This window comes from Anarhichas minor, unplaced genomic scaffold, assembly GCF_050575085.1.
Source record: "Anarhichas minor isolate MPS153535 unplaced genomic scaffold, ASM5057508v1 ptg000021l, whole genome shotgun sequence".
NCBI classification, from domain to species: Eukaryota; Metazoa; Chordata; class Actinopteri; order Perciformes; family Anarhichadidae; genus Anarhichas; species Anarhichas minor.
The window spans coordinates 9836891-9856096 of NW_027466467.1; the positions used below are offsets into that span (position 1 = coordinate 9836891).

General features: G+C 43.3%; 2 protein-coding genes across 8 annotated transcripts; one reads left to right on the forward strand and one right to left on the reverse strand.

Moving 5' to 3' along the window:
* Positions 1–150: 150 nt before the first annotated feature.
* Positions 151–12298, reverse strand: LOC142954887 (phosphatidate phosphatase LPIN2). 7 transcript variants are annotated; one of them, XM_076096218.1, is made up of 22 exons: positions 12173–12229; positions 10801–10877; positions 10468–10638; positions 8870–9070; positions 8693–8785; positions 8325–8584; positions 8114–8224; positions 7844–7955; positions 7000–7711; positions 6819–6912; positions 6412–6599; positions 6189–6282; positions 5987–6056; positions 5686–5778; positions 5495–5553; positions 4340–4490; positions 4100–4248; positions 3841–3927; positions 3194–3346; positions 2819–2933; positions 2316–2419; positions 151–1540 (listed from the first exon to the last, which is right to left on the reverse strand). In XM_076096218.1, the coding sequence occupies exons 3-22, from the start codon at positions 10573–10575 to the stop codon at positions 1390–1392; spliced, it is 3105 nt and encodes a 1034-aa protein (XP_075952333.1). In that variant the 5' UTR covers positions 10576–10638; positions 10801–10877; positions 12173–12229; the 3' UTR covers positions 151–1389. The 7 variants fall into 7 exon arrangements, with proteins under 7 accessions (XP_075952333.1, XP_075952332.1, XP_075952334.1 ...); XM_076096217.1 differs by lacking the exon at positions 12173–12229 and adding an exon at positions 11534–12150; XM_076096219.1 differs by lacking the exon at positions 12173–12229 and adding an exon at positions 11534–12150 and having other exon boundaries at positions 10458–10638.
* A 2122-nt stretch (positions 12299–14420) lies between these two features.
* Positions 14421–18676, forward strand: myl9b (myosin, light chain 9b, regulatory). Its single transcript, XM_076096110.1, has 4 exons — positions 14421–14563; positions 17139–17342; positions 17610–17771; positions 17869–18676. The coding sequence occupies exons 2-4, from the start codon at positions 17159–17161 to the stop codon at positions 18042–18044; spliced, it is 522 nt and encodes a 173-aa protein (XP_075952225.1). The 5' UTR covers positions 14421–14563; positions 17139–17158; the 3' UTR covers positions 18045–18676.
* The last annotated feature ends 530 nt before the right edge of the window (positions 18677–19206 follow it).

Sequence of the window (19206 nt, forward strand, 5' to 3'; positions counted from 1 at the left end):
TATGGTAACTGTCACGTTGTTGTTCTACATTGCACAATATACAGAATATTTGTAAGAATGCAAAACAAACTCCGCAGTGACAGCCATTGGAAATTGGGAGCTCTTGCAATGAAGTGAGACAAAAAAAGAAGAAGAATGAATGCAAATTAGTTAACTTAATTTTCATTTATTTATATTTCTATACATTTGGTTTAAAAAAGTAAAAGCAAAATCCTCAGCTCCAATGCATCTCCAGACAATTGGATAACGAGAGATATGCAAACATAATAAATATAACAGTCATGATGGTACAAAGGGCAAAGGCACAGTGCCAGGCTAAACCACTACGGTTCCCCTCCGAGGTTTGTTGACACTTCTCTGGAATAAAAGTCATCGTCAGTCTCACTCACCTCTGCATTCATGTACAAACATCTCTAAACTTGGTAGTGAGGCACCTGAAAGGAAGATAATGTGAAATGTGCATGCTGTAGTTTCACATTAATCATATCAGATCAACTTGAAATCCTCAGGTATTAAGAAAAAAATAAAGCTACCGATTGATTCAGCACTTGGCACCTAAAATCTAGCTTCCTATCCAAAGCTCTTATTACTTATAGCTCAGGTGAGTCAAAGGCAGTTAGAAAACACAAAAACAGAATAATGCTATAAATATTGCTCCGGGCAAACCCCAGCTTACTCATACTTACGTAAGACAAACTCTAAAACAACAATCAAAATAAATGTAAATACACTCTCACGCCACATTTGTTGATCGGTACATGTAGCTATAAAAATCATCCCCTCGACACTCCTTTGCCAACTACACACCCATGTTGGTTTAATAGCAGCGTGTGCCTGGGTCTGTTTGAGCTTTGGGCACGAGCTCCCAGGAGTGAACTGAAAATGTCCAGATCAGCCACAGAAAACAGGCAATAGCTTTGGCATGTGCAGCATTTAGGCATCTCAAATGTGTTTTTGGTTATTGTACAGAGCTGAAATGAAGACAGTGTTAATACGGTTTAAATTGATTGTTTTGGTACTGGTACACACAACCACGAAAACCTGTCCAAAGGCGTATTTGTCCAGTTGTGTCGTGCTCAATGTTGGATTTTACGTTCAGCAAAATATTGTGTCAACAGCCATAGTCTGTGAACAAGCACAGAGACTAAGGACTGCATGATTTGTACACATATTTTTGAAATGTCGAGTCCATGCATATTATGACTTAAGTGATGGGACAGTCGCCTCTTTATGTTTCCAGTTTATTCAAAGGCAATATTCAGGCATGGTGGGAATAATCCTTTCAAATGCCTTTCTGGAAAAGGAAAAAAACAAAGAGTATATGTGCTTGCTTTAAAACGTGTGTGTGGCTTTTGGTAGATATGTGTGTGTGTGTGTGTGTGTGTGTGTCTACAGTAGTGCATCCAGGTCAAGTTCTGGCAGAGGCTCCTTCCAGTAGGAGAAACTGCTGTACTCAGGACAGTCCAACGCGGAGGACGTGCTGCCCCCGACAGAGAGCATGGGGAAGAAATGTTCCACCAACTCACTGAGGTGGCTGTACCTGCAAAACACACACAGAGAAAAGGACTCAGGCTTTTGGTAATAAACATGTGGAAGTTCAAAAATTGTCTGGATGTTCATATTGTATGTGCACAGTTTTCATGCAACTGTGTCATCTTTAACTATGTGGTATTATTTTGGTGTTTGCAGCAAAATAAACAATCCCAGTGAAAATGAGTGCAGGTTAGGGTTAGGCTGCGGTCGAATAGACAAGAAAATACGTCCTATGTCTTTTCCTAACCTCTTTTCCTTGACCCCGATGTAAAATATCATGAGGAGATGTCATAAGGACTTAGGAAAAGACAACGGCTGTGCTGAGAGAATTCGACTGCACTGACGCGAGGCCATGTCATTTTGCAACGGCTGAAATCGTTGACGTGCGTCGCTTTAAAAATGTTGCTTTCACGATGAATTTTGGGACGGCATTATCTCCTTTCCTTTCCTAAAGGATGCTGCAGTGTTTCCTATTGTAAGGGAGATAAGAAAGGAAGCATCGGAACACCTTTCCTTAGCTTTTAGAGAATTCCACCAGCTCGCATCATCATGGCTGCCACTTAATACCTCCAAGTCATTTCCTTCAGTTAGGAACCTCTCCAAGCAAAATTAAAAAAAAAAGACTATTCGACCGAAGGCTACATGTGTCTGTCAGCCCATTCCTTCTGATGGGGGTACCTGCATTGATGTATGCCACAGTGCCTCTTTCTCAGACTTTTTCAAAGCCTAAAAAAAAAAAAGGTGGAAAGGAATTTCCTTTCCGTGTTCTGTTGCACACTTACGAGGACTTGCTGACTTTAGTCCTCTCCTGGATGAGCTCTCCTTTCGGGTTGACGGTAAATATCCTGGTATCGGGCACCCCGACCTGCTTATAGGCGAAAGCATCCTGCAAAAGGGAAAGGCAGCAAACCAATACCGTTACACGGACTAGCTTCAGTGTGACTTTAACCTTTGCAGTATCTACGTGCACTAAAAAGATTGTTAGCCAGTGTTTATATGCAACAAGCAAGCCCCAGACTTCACTTCCACATTTCTCACACTTCATTTCTACCTGCTAGAGTACGTGAGAGGAAATGCGTGTTAAAAGTAATATTATGTAACAACATCAACAAACACATGGGTTTGTCCTTTTAACAGGCATGATCTCTTGTGATTAAGTACACAGAGGTGGTTTGTGCCAGAGGCTTCTCTCACTGCCAAATAATGGAACCGAGCACCTGGAGAACCTTGACTGACAATACACTTGTTGCTGAAGTTGAAAGAGTCCGTCTGCAGCGTTGCTTACGTTAGTCCTGTTGCCGAATGCCGCGTAGAAGGGCTTTCTCTGCGGGTTGAACAGGTCCTTGATGTCGCTGAGACAGGCAATTTTAAACACCTCCGGCTTCTTCTCAATAACCTCTCTGCACAAGTCGGGAGAGACAGTACACAGTCAACATTGACATCTGTCTTCTTGCATACAGTTATGGAGTTCATACAGTGGATTTATTAGAGGAGCAGAGTCGCTCTGGCCTATGTAGAGGAGTGGCCACTAGAGGTCAGCAGGACATTACATTCATTTTCTCAAGAGAGCTGTGAAACATTTCACGGTCATATCCTACATTCTATTAACTCAATTCATTAACGCTACAGCGTTTTAGTAGTAGTAGGATTCATTGGTTACCTGTGTAGTGCTGAAAAGAGGCTGCTGGGGGCCAACAGCACAGGACCCTGAGGGAGGACAATGCCTTTGTCATTGACCCACTGAAGGTAGTCCTTAGTGATGGCAGCCATACCTATGGCCCGCGCCGAACAATACAGGAACTTATAGCCATTTCTGCAAGGCAAGGAGCAACCATCTGTTAGCATTTCAGTTGAATAAAACCAAATAAGAAAAGTGTTTTCCACTTCTGCTTGTAATTGAGATAATCTACAGCATTAAGCTCCGGAACACTTTCATCAATACGTTCAACGACACAGTTGCGCTGCATCCCGTTTCCTCGGATATGTGCAACAAAAGCTGAGAAGACAGAATTCAATCTTTTTTTAAAATTAACTCCACAGCTGAGATCGTTTTAAAAGCCGAACATAAGGCATCTGAAAACGGGGACAAACGGGGAAACATCTGGCAACGCAGATTAGACACTCAGCTGCAACTAGAATGGCTTCAGGATGAAATCATCATCAGCCGATACATTTCATCTGTTGTTGCTCGTTGTGGTGGGAGTAATGCCTGTGAAGGTTCAGTAAGACACTGGTAAAAAAGGAAAACACATGTTTTTTTACTCTTTGATTTTTCATTTCATTTTCCAAATAATTAACTTCACATACTGGTGTATTTTGTGGTAGAGTTTGGCGATGCCTTTGTGTGTCCAGTCTTTTCCAAACTGAGGTAGAATATGACCCAGAGCATCCGACCTGCAGGAGACAGACGGTGAAGACCACTCATAACAATGTCACGATATAGCTTCAAACAATGTTCTACAGTTACATCTTTCATCGTGATCCGGTTCTATGAATCGCTTTATATCCGATGGTCTACTGGGCCATCTGTACACCATAGCGTGCAAGGAAAGGCAGTTGCTTTTACTTAGTGATGGTGCCGTCGATGTCCGATATGATGACGTGATCGTCCCAGTTCCACAGGTAGATAGCAGCCTCACAGCGACAGGTGCCTTGGTACTGCGTGGTCACACTGAAAACCACTTTGTTGGCTCCTTCACGCAGGTTCAAGTGCTCCTGGTTAAGAGAAAGTGGTCATCCTCAACACGCATTAGACAGCAGAGTTCGATATATTTTTCATATACGTGTGTGTGTGTGTGTGTCTTACTATCTGTTCAGAGGTCAGACGCAGTGATTTGCGGTATATCTGGGTGATACACTGAGTGGCGTTCAGGGTCTCTGTAGAAAGGTTGGAAGGAATCATGGCTTTGCGGCCGAGGCCCGCCACCTCATCGCTGTCAATGTCATCCAGTGTGGCTCTGGAGGAACAACAACAACAAATCCTATTAAACACCTTGTATCCGAGTTATATTTCTCCGTCACACTTATGATAATTGATAACTCACAAACACTGACAAAAAAAAAATAAAATGATTTAGTGACTTGTACAAGAAAATAAGAGAACATTGTGATCGCATCATTGATTGGTTGTCATATATGTTGAACATAAATTGATCAAACACTGACTCATAGTTGAGTGTCATGGCAATTGTTTTTCAAAATATTTATTGAGTAATGCAACATATGGACACAGCTTTGTCACACTCTGGCGGCGCAAATAAACTACATGATGAGAGTTTGAATTGATACACAAAATACTGTCTTTTTCTTAATCTAATAATGCCAATTATGTTTGCTCCAGTTCACCAGTACTTGTGTTTTGGAGCCTATGTGAGATATCCAGATAAAATACATCTAAAGTACAAGCAAGTAACAAATACAAGCTATGAAAAGTTTGCAGAGTTTGCAACAACTGTGACTGGTCTCCCTGTGCTGCTTTGTGTTTTATTCTATCGTGTCCACAGACGATCCTTAGACATTTTAAGTAATTCAGTAGTCGTGATACAAGCACTGTTAAATTCTTAATTTGACATTTAGATGAAAAGAATGGAGCTACAATTAGCTAAAATTTCTGATCGTACAAATGTATTTTGCTGCTGCTTGTGGTTAAATTCAATTCTATTTTTACATTTGCCTGGTGAGCTACAAAAGAAATGCCATTATTTTAGGCCAAGACTTTGGCATATTTACAGAATTGTTCCATTATGTGCATTATGACAAACAAATAAACCAAATAAAGCTGATAAAACGCATCCCCGCAGTCATTGTATTAATCTTTCCAGCAATAAGTTTGCCTGTCCTGAAGTGCACTCAAACACCAGAGAGAACAGCTGTGGATCAGTGGGACCAGATTGCGACTGAAACACAGCATGTGTAAAGGTTATTAACTCGTGTTAGAAAATGTCTTCGTGAGTTCACTTACTTTACTGCGGAGAGATCACTTGCCAGCGAATCCTCCTGTCCCTCTTTTGAGATCTTTTGCTGAAAAAACGAGGAGATTACATTATCAAGTACATGCTAATCAACAACAATGTCAAGTGGCAAAGGTCCAGACCTACTACACACCATCCCTGCTCAATGAATGACCATCAGCAGGAACTCCTAAGAATGTACCTGGTTATTGTCCATGTCTCGTTTCCTCCAGGAGAACCACCAGCGTCCAGACTTTTTGGGCATCTTGTCCTTCACCAGCCGCTCTATCGCGCCCTATAAGACGCACAAAAACAAGGCAATGCTTATACGACTACTGTCATCATATTCACCAGGTAACTACAGTCTTATCCGTCTCGCGCTGTTAACTTGAGAATCAATATAATAACTCAGTCGTAAGTTGCTCACTGATGTTTGTAACTGGGAATAAAGGAAGCCTTAATAATGAAAATGATTGCGGTCCAGTGTAGCAACAGTGAAATACCTTGGGGAGGCTTTTCTGGAATGTTGTCATTGACAAGACCATGGGAGCAGCCACCGCCCAGTTATAGTAGCTGTGGGATGACATGAAAGGCAGCTGATGAACAATCGCAGACAAGAACTTGTTTAAAAATGACCATACAAGAACACATCCTCATACATAAACACAGACCCAACTAATGTTATAATGCAAATTGTAATCTCACTTTGAGTTGATGCAGATCACAAGACTTGGATCCTCAATGATTCCTGGATTGTTGGCAAAATCCTGGTACGTCACAATGTGCGCCATGAACTTTTCTGGATCGACGACAAAAGCAACATGACAACTGACGTTACTCCACTCGGAGAACCTGTCCGTTCCTTTATATTCCGGCACACATTGCGCGCATGCAGCCCACCGGCGTGCACGCACTCACTCTCACTTGCCTTTGGTGATGTGGCTGGTGTCCCCCTCTTGTCCGCAGAGGGACATGCTGATGTCCATGTTGTAGGAGGTGGAATCTGACAGGTACTCCGTACCGCTGTCCATGGCCCCGCTGCCCACCGACTGAGGCGACAGGCTCCCGGAGAAGGAGCCCTGCTCGGCCCCTTGCTGAGACGCTCCCTCCGCTTCACTGCAAAGGGATCACAGACACTCCATTTTACCCCAATGAAGAGAAACATTTCATAGATAGTAACCCAATGATCATGCTGCGCTGAGTTGTTTCACGCTGTGGGAATTAGTGTCATCACTGCCTTTCAGTTCATTGATCTGTAAGTGATTTTTGTTCCTTCATTTGTAGATGGGGATTGCATACATAATTAAAGTTGTGCTGCTCTGTCTCTTTGTTTACCTCTTGGGGAAGTAGAGCGCAGCCACCTTGGGTTCCAACGTGGTCAGATCATCCAAGTAAATATCAGTTGGTCCTAGATGGTGATTGCGTTTGCCTGCAACAAAAGGACACGACAACAACAACAACTTGTAACAAAATGTAAGCAACATAAATGAGAGAGCTTAGAAAAAACGTGCCACACCTTTCTTCTTGTCCTGTTGTTCCACTTTGGAGGATGCCTCGGAGGAGTTCGCCGACTCCTCGGTTTTGTTGGTCGGCGACCCTTCAGTCCCTCCAGGTCCGCCGTCCTCCTCCCCTCCCTCAGCACAGGGATCTATCCCGCTGTCCCCCTCGCTGACGGGGACACTGCTCGTGGTACCCTGTTCGCTTTGTTCCGCCGAGGCGCCCTGCTGTTGTGGATTAGACAACTCTGTACTACTTGTTGCAGTGACCGTGCGGTCTTCGCTCTCTTTTATGAGTTGTATCTGTGCGTTGTCTGGTTCGGTCACACTGTCAGTCGCGGTGCTAATGTGCTCAACACCGATTGTGCCGTTCATTAGATTAGCAGATGAGTCTCTGTTCTCCTCTTCCCGTGACGTGGATTCTAGTGCCTGTGTCACGTCCGTCTTCGCTGTTGATGCACAAGACTTGGAGAGGTCACTGGGGGAGGAATGTGCAATGTGAGAGTTTTCCTCCCCAGATAAGGGGGAGGTTTGCGTTGTGTGGCTACGTAGGTCTAGGGACTGAGTCCTGGGCTGTGGCCTGACCACTGTTACGCTGCCCGCTCTGCCACAGCTGATCACAGGCTCATGGCCCATGTCAAAGGAGTCCTGTCTCTCAATGGTGCGGAAGTGAGAACAGCCAGAAGGGGAGACGTGCTGCAACTCCACTGGTGTCCTCTCAGATTGACGCGGCTGTTCGGGAGCAATTTGAGACAGTGTGTCAGCATGATGATCTCAACTACTACAGCATTACCACAGCATGGGAAGGCAGTAAAAGCACATATATATGCGTGTGTGTGTGTGTGTGTGTGTGTGTTACCATACCATGGGAAACCCTCCCCAGTTCCACTGCATCTGAGGCCCAGAGGACTCCTGGGGTTTAACCAGAAGCTCTGAGTCGCTCTTAGGAGAGGATGGCCGGCTGTAGAACACACTGCTGTGAAGGAGAAAGATAAGATAAAGAGCAAAAAGATCAATAAACTGAACTAATCGGGATTTCGACTGACGCAGTTTCTCAGACTGCCACAGTGAAGCTGCTCAATGCAAACAAACGCATCAATCAATGAATTCCTCTTCAATATGAACCTTCCTCACCTCTCCGAGGGTGACTGCTCTCCGTCTGAGTGAGGGTGACGAGTGTCTCTGGTCTGCGAGGCCCCCAGCACCTCATTGGGCTCCTCAGACAGCGAGTAGTACACCGATTTACTTTAACACAAGCAAGAAGATATTGTTGAGCTACTGGGTTAACTTTGACGGTGTGAACACTGAACCACGACTCCCTCTTTCCTCTTCTATGACCACTGACCTCATGTGCAGCGCCGTGACGGACTCTTCTTTAGCAGGACTCTCCTGACCGGCCGGATCGCTCTCTCTCTCCCACTCCTTCTCTCGTTTTCTCTCATCCGACGAGGAGCTGGCCTCTTCTCTCAGGTGAGTATCAGAGCGCATGCGCTTGCGACGGCGTTTCTTCCTGCGGGCGACGGAGGATCCCTCAGGGCTCTCCTCGATCTCCTCGGGGTTCTCGAGAGGAATCGGCGAGGTGCACAGATGGGCTGGGACCTGGGACTGAGGGCGATAAAGAAAGAGAAGTTTACAATGTAGGTTATAGATAAACAAACCGCCCAAAACTGATGCAATGTTGCCAAAGAATTGAGAAAATGTTGGTCATCTTACCTCGTTTTCATTTTCCCCCACGAAAAAAGCTTCTCCATTGTCCCCCAGCTTCATGTGCAGGTCAACCGATTCTCCATTTATCTCGATGTCCACCTAAAATCACATGCATGCGTCAAAGACAGAACTGTAGTAGGACTGTCGTTAAAGGAATGAGATGAAGACAGAGAAAGCACTGACAATTTTCTCCTTGGAGCGCAGCACACCCAGCTTGCCGAAGCGGACGTGAAAGGGAGAACACTGGAACGATCCGTCCGGCTGTCGCACCACAATGACGTCGATGCCTCCGGTGAGAGTGGCGGGGTTCAGGCCCCGGTAGAGCTCCTTCACCGTCACGAACACCGTCTCCGCAATCTGGCCCACGATATTCATGGTTTGGGACTGGAAAGAAAAAAGAAGAATAAAAGAAGAAGTGAGAACAGAGAGGCCACGGGGTCATTGTGACAGAGGAGCCACAAGTGTCTGCATTCAGTGTTCTCTGTTGTCTGCGGTTTCATCCTTTCCTCACAGCGTCTGTCGGCAGCACTCGACAACACACGTCAATAGTTAACATAGAAGCCGCCATCAAAAGAATTCTAACTTCCAATCGAGCAAACTAAAAAGCAGGTGACATTCAAGACAACACATTCAGCATGTACTACATTTAGTGTTAAAATGCTCAATTTAGAACATTTCCCTGTCAGCAAACGGAGTTTTAGTTCAAACCTGTTCAACCTGAAGCGCGTGCCTTGAACGACTGCGAAGGAGGCATTTCCAATGTTTCGACTAAACCGTACAGACCTTTGGAATCGGATCTCGGTCATGATTAACGGGCTAAAGGTCGACAGCCGGGAGGGAAGGTGACACTCATCAAGGTGTTTGTCACTACGAGACAACAGCAACTGAAGAAGACATTATCTTGAAAATTATGAGAAAAAGGTTCACTACACACCCTACATGACTAACGCCAGACCAGGAGCAAAAGGACACACATTCTAGATAATTTACCAAAGTTAGTTTATCAGTTAGGTTGAAAAATGAACCATAACATGGCAGTAAATACCTCTGTGACGCTTATAATGTTTAGCAAACTGACTCCAAGAGACAAGACTCAGGATCTGTCAGACTCAACTGAGCCTCACAATATGCTCCTAACAACCCAACCAATAACCCAATTTAGTCCAGAAACCATAAAGAGTGACTTAACACACACACACACACACACACACCTGCACAATGAATCACACCCGTCTACAACATCATCCGTCTAGAGTCCACATTACCAGTCTCACGTCTTACCCACAGTGAAGGATGCAGATGTTCCCTTGACCTCCCTCCTGCCATACGGCACCACTATAAAGGCTTTCCCCACCACTGGAACTCACGAAACTTTACGCCCATTTCCACCACAGGAACCGGTCAACTCCATCCCCCAGAATGCTCGGCTGAACTCTCCAGGCTAAGGCCGCTTAACACCTCCCGACACCCCCTCTCCCCATATCTGTCCGTAGATGTAATGCTAACATTTTGTTAGCTTTGACATCCGAGATGTAGCTACAAAAGATCGTACAGTCGAGAAAATATCTGTCCTAAGCTCGGGATGCAAAATATAGCAAATCTATGAGAGAGTCCTAGTATATTCAGTCACACACACCGATGCTTCCTCTAGCTCACGCAATTTCACAAGCACATACATCCCCTCCTGTCACACCGAATTCATACTTCCCCACTTGCACTGCACGTGACAGCCAGACCAGCACTTTCTGAAAGGCTATTCAAACGCACGCACACACACACACAAACTGATCGACCACAGAGTTTCTGGGCTTGACCACAGCTCTCTGGGCCATCGACGCCGAGGGGACTCTCCAGCAGCCGTGCTCTACCAACGCGGGGAAATCCTTCATAGGCGAAGAGGACTTGGGAGGAGCTCAAGCAAATAACTTGCAGATTGTGATGGACATCACTGCCTGTGGAGGAGGACACAATAGAAGGGTAGGCCTAAATTATAAAACAATGTAAAACAAAAGGAGATGTCGTGGGCGTTGCTGTAGCTCATCAGCCAACACTCTGGCCTATCACTGAATGTAAAATATGAGCGGAGCTCATCACGGCCTTCTGATGTGAATTACCTCTTTCTGTACCCAGTCGGGCCTCTCTATCCGAAAATTCGATTTGGAGTGATGCTTGACTGAAACTGCCAGGTCAGCTGCATTTAGAAAGTAGGAGGAACAAAAGGCCGCCGGCAGACAATGGCAGTGAGTGACGACAAAATGTAGGGCAGTAGACGGATGACAGAGGGGGAAAGACGAGGGGGTCATCCACTGATGTAAAAGGATCAAACGCTTCCATCTGCAGCAGAATGTGGCCTCTAATGTATTAAACACAGAGTGAGTTATCCCTCATGTTTAACCTGGCATAACTCAAAGCTTCACAATCCAAACTGATGACGATGATACTAGGGCTGCACAAGCATTGTTTTCACCATGTATTAATGTGTAGATTCTCTTTTTTTAATTAACCGATTCATCTTTTTGTCTATGAAATGTCAAAAAATAGTGGGAAATAAATTTGACGTTTTCAAATGTCACGTTTTTTCTGACCTACAAACGGAAAGATGTTAATTTTCTAAATGAAGTTCTGAGCGGTGATAAAGCAAAAGTATGACTTTTGTTTTTGCTTTATCAAATACTTTAACGCTTAAACCAACTATGAAAATGGGATCATTTGACTATTTCAGCACTGGTTGACACATTAAATGCAATCATTCATTCACACACTATTTCCAAATGTCAATAAAAAGCCAAGTGTGTGTAGAGAGCAGTCTTGGCTTTTAACGACCTTTGCCCACAGAGGTTCCCTCACTTCAATGCGGTTAATCACATCTGCCTTCTTCTTCTCCTGCACACTGCTCCACTTCAAGACATTTCCGCATACGTCACATTTGATGATCACGTCATTTCTGTCACCGTCGCTGAATGACTCGGTCCCTCAATTGGTGGCAGTCGTGTGAAGAACTCAGTGACAGACAGCAATTTTACCAAAAAGTTGAAATAAGATTTTAAAGACAGATATATTCAGCTTTAAACCGTAAAATACAACTAAACCACAAACAACTTCCGCAACGGCTTTCACGTGTCATCGTATGGTGCAATCCTGTGTCGGCAACTGAAACTCAGCTACAACAGCAGCAAAGAAACAAACGTCCTCTCCCGTTAATTCAAAATGTTTTAAGAACTAGAGACGCGTCCTCTTCACGACCCAGCCAGAGCCACGTATTCACCCTTCACAACTTCAGGAAGAATTCGCTTTGTTTGACAGAAACTCAGTGGTGAAACATCGTTAACAGACTTGTCTTGAACGATGTGTAACAAGTAAAAAAAAATAGTCTTAAAAACGGACACAACTCTGGCTAGTTAACATCTTTCCACGACTGTTAAATACGCGACAGACAGTCTGTTCTTTCGGTGTGAGAGAGAGAGAGAGAGAGAGAGAGCAGATTACCTTTCGGGTCAGCTTTTCAGAGTGAGAGAATAACAGCCATTCTCGGACGCTTCCTAGTCTACTGTGCATGCGCGGAACACAAGTCAGACACTCCAACAGCCAATGGGCAAAGAGGAAAAGAAACATGACCCGCCTCTAACGTTCATTTGTAAACAAAGCGGTCAATGATGCATACCTGCATATTCTTTAGGAGTTTAAATTGTCATCCTAATATAAGATAAGAAATAAACAAGTAATAATGATATTTTACAATTATAAAATACATAAAAATAACATGAACATACTTCTATCTGGCAAATGTTAATTTTGTCTGCTCTATTTCTGAAAACAGAGCCTCAAACAAATGAGTTAGAACCTCGACACTGATGCATAAAGTTTAACTCAAAGTCACCTGATAAATTCTACTTTTTGATGAAAGACTCATCTCCGGTGATGCAATACATAACTTATTTGAGATGCATGGATATGTATTTACTCTTACATTCAACATGTCTTCACATTACATCATGACGTGTATGTTACATATCAGAGGACAGTAAAATAAATGGGTGCTTATGGTAGACTATGGGCTGCCATACAACAGCTCGATCAAACAGCAGACCCGACCGTGTCTGCTCTGTTCTTAGCAGATTCAGATGATGTTGTTGAGCTAAATTTAGTCTCTGGGTGGAAGCTTCTCCAGCCAGTGAATCCACAGGTGTCACCCTGCTAAAGGCATCTTTAAACTAAGCTAGTGGCAAAGACTGTGCTGTTATACAGGAGCACCTGATGCAATAGTGCCAAAAAGAAGACACATGCAGTTTGGTTCAAAGAAAAAGGGCATGGTGTAAAGCTATGTATATAAATATCTGTCACATGATGATTTATGGTTCATAAAGCATGCTACTTTATGTAAGTTACACTGCATTAACTGTGGATTGACATCAATATACGTTGTGAGCAACTAACTGAATAAATTACAGACAGCAAGAGATAACTGTAACACTACCAACTGTGAGATATTTGTTTCTGTATGTGCATATAATGAACTGTAAAAAGTATTTGCATATGCATCATATGTGTGCGTCACAACTTCATGTGTATGCAGCCAGACAGAACAGTTTCACAGCCCCCCGACGTTATTTTAGTCCTCATCATCATCCACTCACAGGTTTTCAGTATTTCAGAAATGATAACTAGTGTGGTCCAGCAGAGGGCATCACTGCACCTGAACACAGCCTCAGACGCCTCCTTTCTTTGACCGAACGCATGCTCTGTATCTATTTTTCCATAATTTCAACTCAATAAAAGAACAATACTTTATCTCTACATGTTTACTAAAATGTGGGAATGCTGCATTGCTTAACCAAAACAGATGATTTTCTGTTTTATTGATAAAAAACAATATGAATATATTTTATCCATATATTCTTAGAATGCACACTCGGTCTAATGAAAGAGAGATGAAAGACACGAGCATAGAGTTATGTTGTAAATTGCAAATCAAAGTTTCAATTTGCAGAAGGCTGAGTACTTTTATCAAAGAACTTTATCATGACCATCACAGCAACACGGAAATGACTAATTGGTAATTTAACAATTAAATAAAAACACATTTTTGATGTGTTATACCTTTAAAATGGACACCGACTATTGCAACTATGGGGTTGCAAAAAAAACATGTATATTATTTGCAATTAAAGTAAATACCAAAATAAAAACATACGCTACTCTCGTGCTTACATTATGCACTGCCCAATTAAGGAGATGAATATTTTACACATGAATTTATTCCATCAAGACAGTAAGCATCAATATCTTAACAGCTTAACATAAAAAATGACAACTCCTAAAGCTGCAGCAGCGCAGATTTTCTAACAGTGAATAATTGTCAAGTAGGTTTGCATGTTAACTCAATGACATAACTTAAGGTGTTCCCTTCACGTTCAGGCCCCAGTGATGGCCAGCCAAGCTGCCTATTTAAGGAGAGCCACGGCCCTACAACAGAAACACACTGGCTTTCTAAACGGCTCTGCATCTGCTCACAACTCTCCAGCACACAAAGGCTTCTCTAAATGTTTGGGCCCTTTTCTCTAAATAAGGCAGCCTTATCGTAGTTCCTGTCATTTCTGCCTTTTCCCCAAACATCCCGAGCAGCGGCTGTGGCAGTAGCAAGCTGCAGCCCGTGCATTCTTTTGCCTTGTATGGAGAAACGGCCTGGCCTGAGATGTCTTTGTATGGGACATGCCGTCCTTTCCATTGGCCGGGGCCGAAAGGGGAGGGACCCACCGGGAGTCTGATTCTTTAAACAAACTTTTCAGGAGGACTGCCTGCTTCCCTTTCGCACTGCTGTGTTGGACCCAGACTAAAGGAGATTGAGTGACTTCCAGATATTTCTTACCTGAAGCCAAGGTGAGAAAGAAAGCTGATTTTACCACTGGGTTGCACATTATCATGCATACAAAGCGTTAAAAAGCTCATATTTGATGTGTTTTTAAATTTTTTTTTTTTTAGAAAGGACAGAATGTGTAAGCGCTCAGTGGTACAATGCTCTACTATCAGGGCTGAGAGTGAGGGAGAGGATAAAATTACCGAGGATCAGTGGATCTTTGATAAAGTTCCAATATTGCTTTTTTTCATCTTTTGATCAACATGAACAGAGACTTGTAATTCACCTTAGATCTGTGTATTTGTTTGTGTATGCAGTGTAAATGTACTGTATACATGTGTCGTGTACTTCTATCTCATCATTACGGCACATTAGACAGAGGAATTTCTGAATGCAAGTGACTCATTTAGATCTCATCCACACACACACACACACACACACACACACACACATGCGCGCCTCTGATGTTGTCTTTTAATAGGCGATGAGAGATTAACTTCCACTGTACTCTCTGTTTGTTTTGGGAATTCCTGACCGGTGGCGTTTCAGTCTTCACTTGAGTAGTGGTGACCTACGAGGCCTGGCATTAGAGAGTGAAGGATGACAGCTTGACTGTTGATATCAAAGTGTGTGTGTGTCTGTGTGTTCTTGCTTGGGTGACGGGACAGAGAAGCTTTGTCGTCCCACTGGATGAAAGGGTTCACAGAGGACTTGTGGTGGACAGAGAACAAATACAATTGAGGCATGTCAGCCAAATGCTGACGTCGCTGAAGTCCCAAAACTATTTGTTCTCAGCCTCTTTGTGAATCCTCGTTGATTCACTCTGTGCAGAAGATTTCAGCAGTCGCTACGGCACCTGGACATCAGGTTGTTTTAATAATCACACAAGTCAAAGAATCTTATCTTATTGATTGCTTGAAACGGACGACCAGCCTCTCCAGGAAACAGTGCCCTACTGTACTGTATCAGAGGAGCCAAACAAGAATGAGTCCGTGGAATTCCTCTCTTCCCAGGAACCTTAAATTGGAGCTAAATGCTGTTTTGTTTCCAGCTTCCTCTGCAACTGTTAAATGGAGAATGGAAGGGCTGTGGGCCAAAAGCACACACCTTCCAGATTTCTTCTATTTTCTGGCACATGACGGGACACAAGGAGCCAAACGGTAGTGGAATGAAAGGAGAGACTGATCCAACATGTGTCTGCAAGTGTGAAACAATAAAGAGTGGAATCACCGCTGATACAAACTGTGGGTGTGTTTGGTATTGTGAGCAAGTACATGAATTTGCTTCCTGTAACCTTTTTAATACTGAAAAGCCAAACGCACAGATCCATTTTTGGATTTAATGTATTTTATGTAAATGTTACTGTGGCCAATCCAGTTATTCATCAAGATTATAAACTCTGGACAGAACCGGCTGGTCACACTAATTTGCATCGACAATAAACGTTATAATTCTGCCCTAGTGATACAGTAGCATTCATTTGTATAGAGACCAACTGAGAAAGAAACGTCTCTATAGATTCAAGATGAATTGATATTCAAAGCTGCTCAACGCTGCCTTCACTAACTTTTCTGAGTGCAATCGTGACAGCTGTGACAGACGCGTATAGGACTACTCCAGCCCATTAAAAATGATGAACGTGTCATTTGGAGACAGAGATTTGGTGAATATCGGACAGGGAAGAGCTATTTATAAGTGGTGGATCACACTGCAATGTTGCCTTTTACTATAATGTGCTATAAAATAAATGGATGTAGAAGTATTTTACTCTTAAAATACAGAAATGTGTTCAAATGTTGGTAACCAGAAGAATTATTTGAATTTGTAGTAAATATGTGATCTAGTTTACTCCGAGACAGACACTGGATGGCATGTTATATCAATTCTTTGTTGATTTAAATGATTGAAAATGAAGCCTGCCTATTGTAACATCACATTTTAATTACCTGAGCCCACTGAAGATCAACACTTATTTTTATTTTACAAAATGACATCTACTATCTGTCTTATCCTTAAAAACGTTTGTGTTTATTTGAGGGATTTTTCTCTTGCCACCTAATATTTGTCAAGGCATCACGTCGTACCTCGTATGCGACTAATCAGCCACATTCACCTGCTCCCTCCTGCCTGTCCAGCCTGTCCGTCCGTCTTCTGTCTGCTATTTCCCACTGGGTACAACACAATCACAGAACACACACACACGCAGGACGAATCCTTGCAGACCTGAACATGAGTGACATGTCTAATTCTGGAAGGATCTGAAGTTAGCTGCAGTGTGCACAGTGGAGACCTGTCATTCTCACACCCATCACTGTACCCGAGAGTGTGATTATCTCTCTCTCTAGAGGAAGCCGGAGAAAAAGATTCTCCTGCTTGGGGCAAACCGAAGAGAACGTATAAAAGGGCCACATGGCTGCATCCCAGCTTTCAGAACGGCAAAATATGCACACAATTCAACTCGTCTTTTCAAATGGATGCTGAAATCGGTATTCATGTCAAGCTGTGGTAACAGGCAATATACCTAAAGCCATGCTATTCCTGATGGTGCAGCATTATTGCAATCTAATCCACGAGTCGTGCCTTTTTGAATCTGCACAGGCCCAGATCCAGCCGCCACCATGTCGAGCAAGCGTGCCAAGGGGAAGACCACCAAGAAGCGTCCTCAGAGGGCCACCTCCAACGTCTTCGCCATGTTCGACCAGTCTCAGATCCAGGAGTTCAAAGAGGCGTTCAACATGATCGACCAGAACAGAGACGGTTTCATCGACAAGGAGGATCTGCATGACATGCTGGCCTCTCTGGGTAAACTGGCATCTTCTCGCTACACTATAGTTTTTATGGCTACAAGTGCAGGTTTCAAATCATAAATATCGCACTGCTTTTATGTGGCTACGAAAGGTTCCTTTTAAAACTGCTGGATTGCGTTCTTAATTAGTTCTTCACAACTAAATAAGTTGACCACTGTTTATAGCAGCAGGGTTCTTCTAGAAGCACAAGGAAACACTTCCTGGTTGCTTTTTGTAGTCCCAAGATAAAGACGATGCATGTAACCGTGTTGTTCGTCCTCAGGTAAGAACCCCTCTGATGAATACCTGGAGGGGATGATGAGCGAAGCACCGGGGCCCATCAACTTCACCATGTTCCTCACCATGTTTGGAGAGAGGCTCAACGGAACGGACCCCGAGGACGTCATTCGCAACGCTTTCGCCTGCTTTGACGAGGAAGGATCTGGTGAGTCAGCATAAACACAATACTGGTAACAAAAGTTCATGGCACTTTTTCACTGTCAGTGTTTTTGGAGCTCAATGGGTCTTACCTGTGTCCCAAGGTGTGATCCACGAGGACCATCTGAGGGAGCTGCTGACCACCATGGGCGACCGCTTCACAGATGAAGATGTGGACGAGCTGTTCCGCGAGGCGCCCATTGACAAGAAGGGCAACTTCAACTACGCAGAGTTCACGCGCATCCTCAAACACGGCGCCAAAGACAAGGATGACGAGTAGAGGGAGACACCGACTTCCTTGGGGGGCCCCCCCCCGCACACATACTCTACCACAAATCAACCCTTAGTTCTTACCTTTTTACGGACCTTGTAGGTTTTAGAGAAACTGAAAGACACATTATCAAGTGTCCATTGTGTTGAAGTTATTTAGATTTAAACATGTGTATTAAAGGTAGGAGCTTGGGATTCATTTGGGATCCACAGAAATATATATGATTGATGATTGCCATGAAGAGGTGTATTTGCATCTCATAGCTACAAGTCTGCTGCGGCTTCATTGACTGCTGGTTGGATGCATCATCACGTGTGTGTGTGTGTGCGCGGGGTGCTTTTCGACTGTAAGATTCGGTGCCACATACAGTACCAGCAATGTTTACCTCTTACCTGCCAATTAGCTACCGCACTGCAACAAGTCTCCATACCTGTAATATTTGTATTCCTGCGTTAAAAATGGATAAAAAGAAATCTGATCATTCTGATTGTGTTCATTGAAAGTGGAGTGCTTCTGCTTAAGAAAATAATTAGCGCTTTTATACTGAATTGTTTTTCCTTGAAGGATCAGGCAAGTTTGTGTTGTTGAAGTAATTCAGGCTTGAACTGTTGCTCAGGCAAATAAAGTTTATTCATGTTGTTGATCGGAAGAACAGTGTCAATGTGTGTTTGCACCATGTTTTTCAAGCGAGTGTCTCCTACTTACTCACGGTTTCATCATCAGTGCTTTTAGTTTTAGAGCTTTGTCCAACAAAGCAGTACTTTGCACTATGACCAGTTACCAAAAAACAGTTTGAGCTGTATACATGACTGAATGCACTAACTTGGAAATTTAATTTTAACTTTTCAATGTTAATGTAATTAAATGTTCACTACTGCAAGTAGTGATACTCTCACACAACAAATTTGCTTTATCAAGACTGTTGGGTGTAGTTTGATTGAAGGTGGCTGAACAACCCAACAAATGTCCGTAGATTCAAATTAAAATATTTGATCAATCCTGATTGGTGCACATAGTTGTGACATCACCGATATTTTTTCAATTGATCCCAGAAGAAAAAAATACAGAAATATTTACTAAAAAAAAGTGGGAGATTTGTTAATTTCATAAATTTTCCCAGCAGATACTTAAGAACTTACTAATTGCACAAATGATATTTAACAACTTTTAA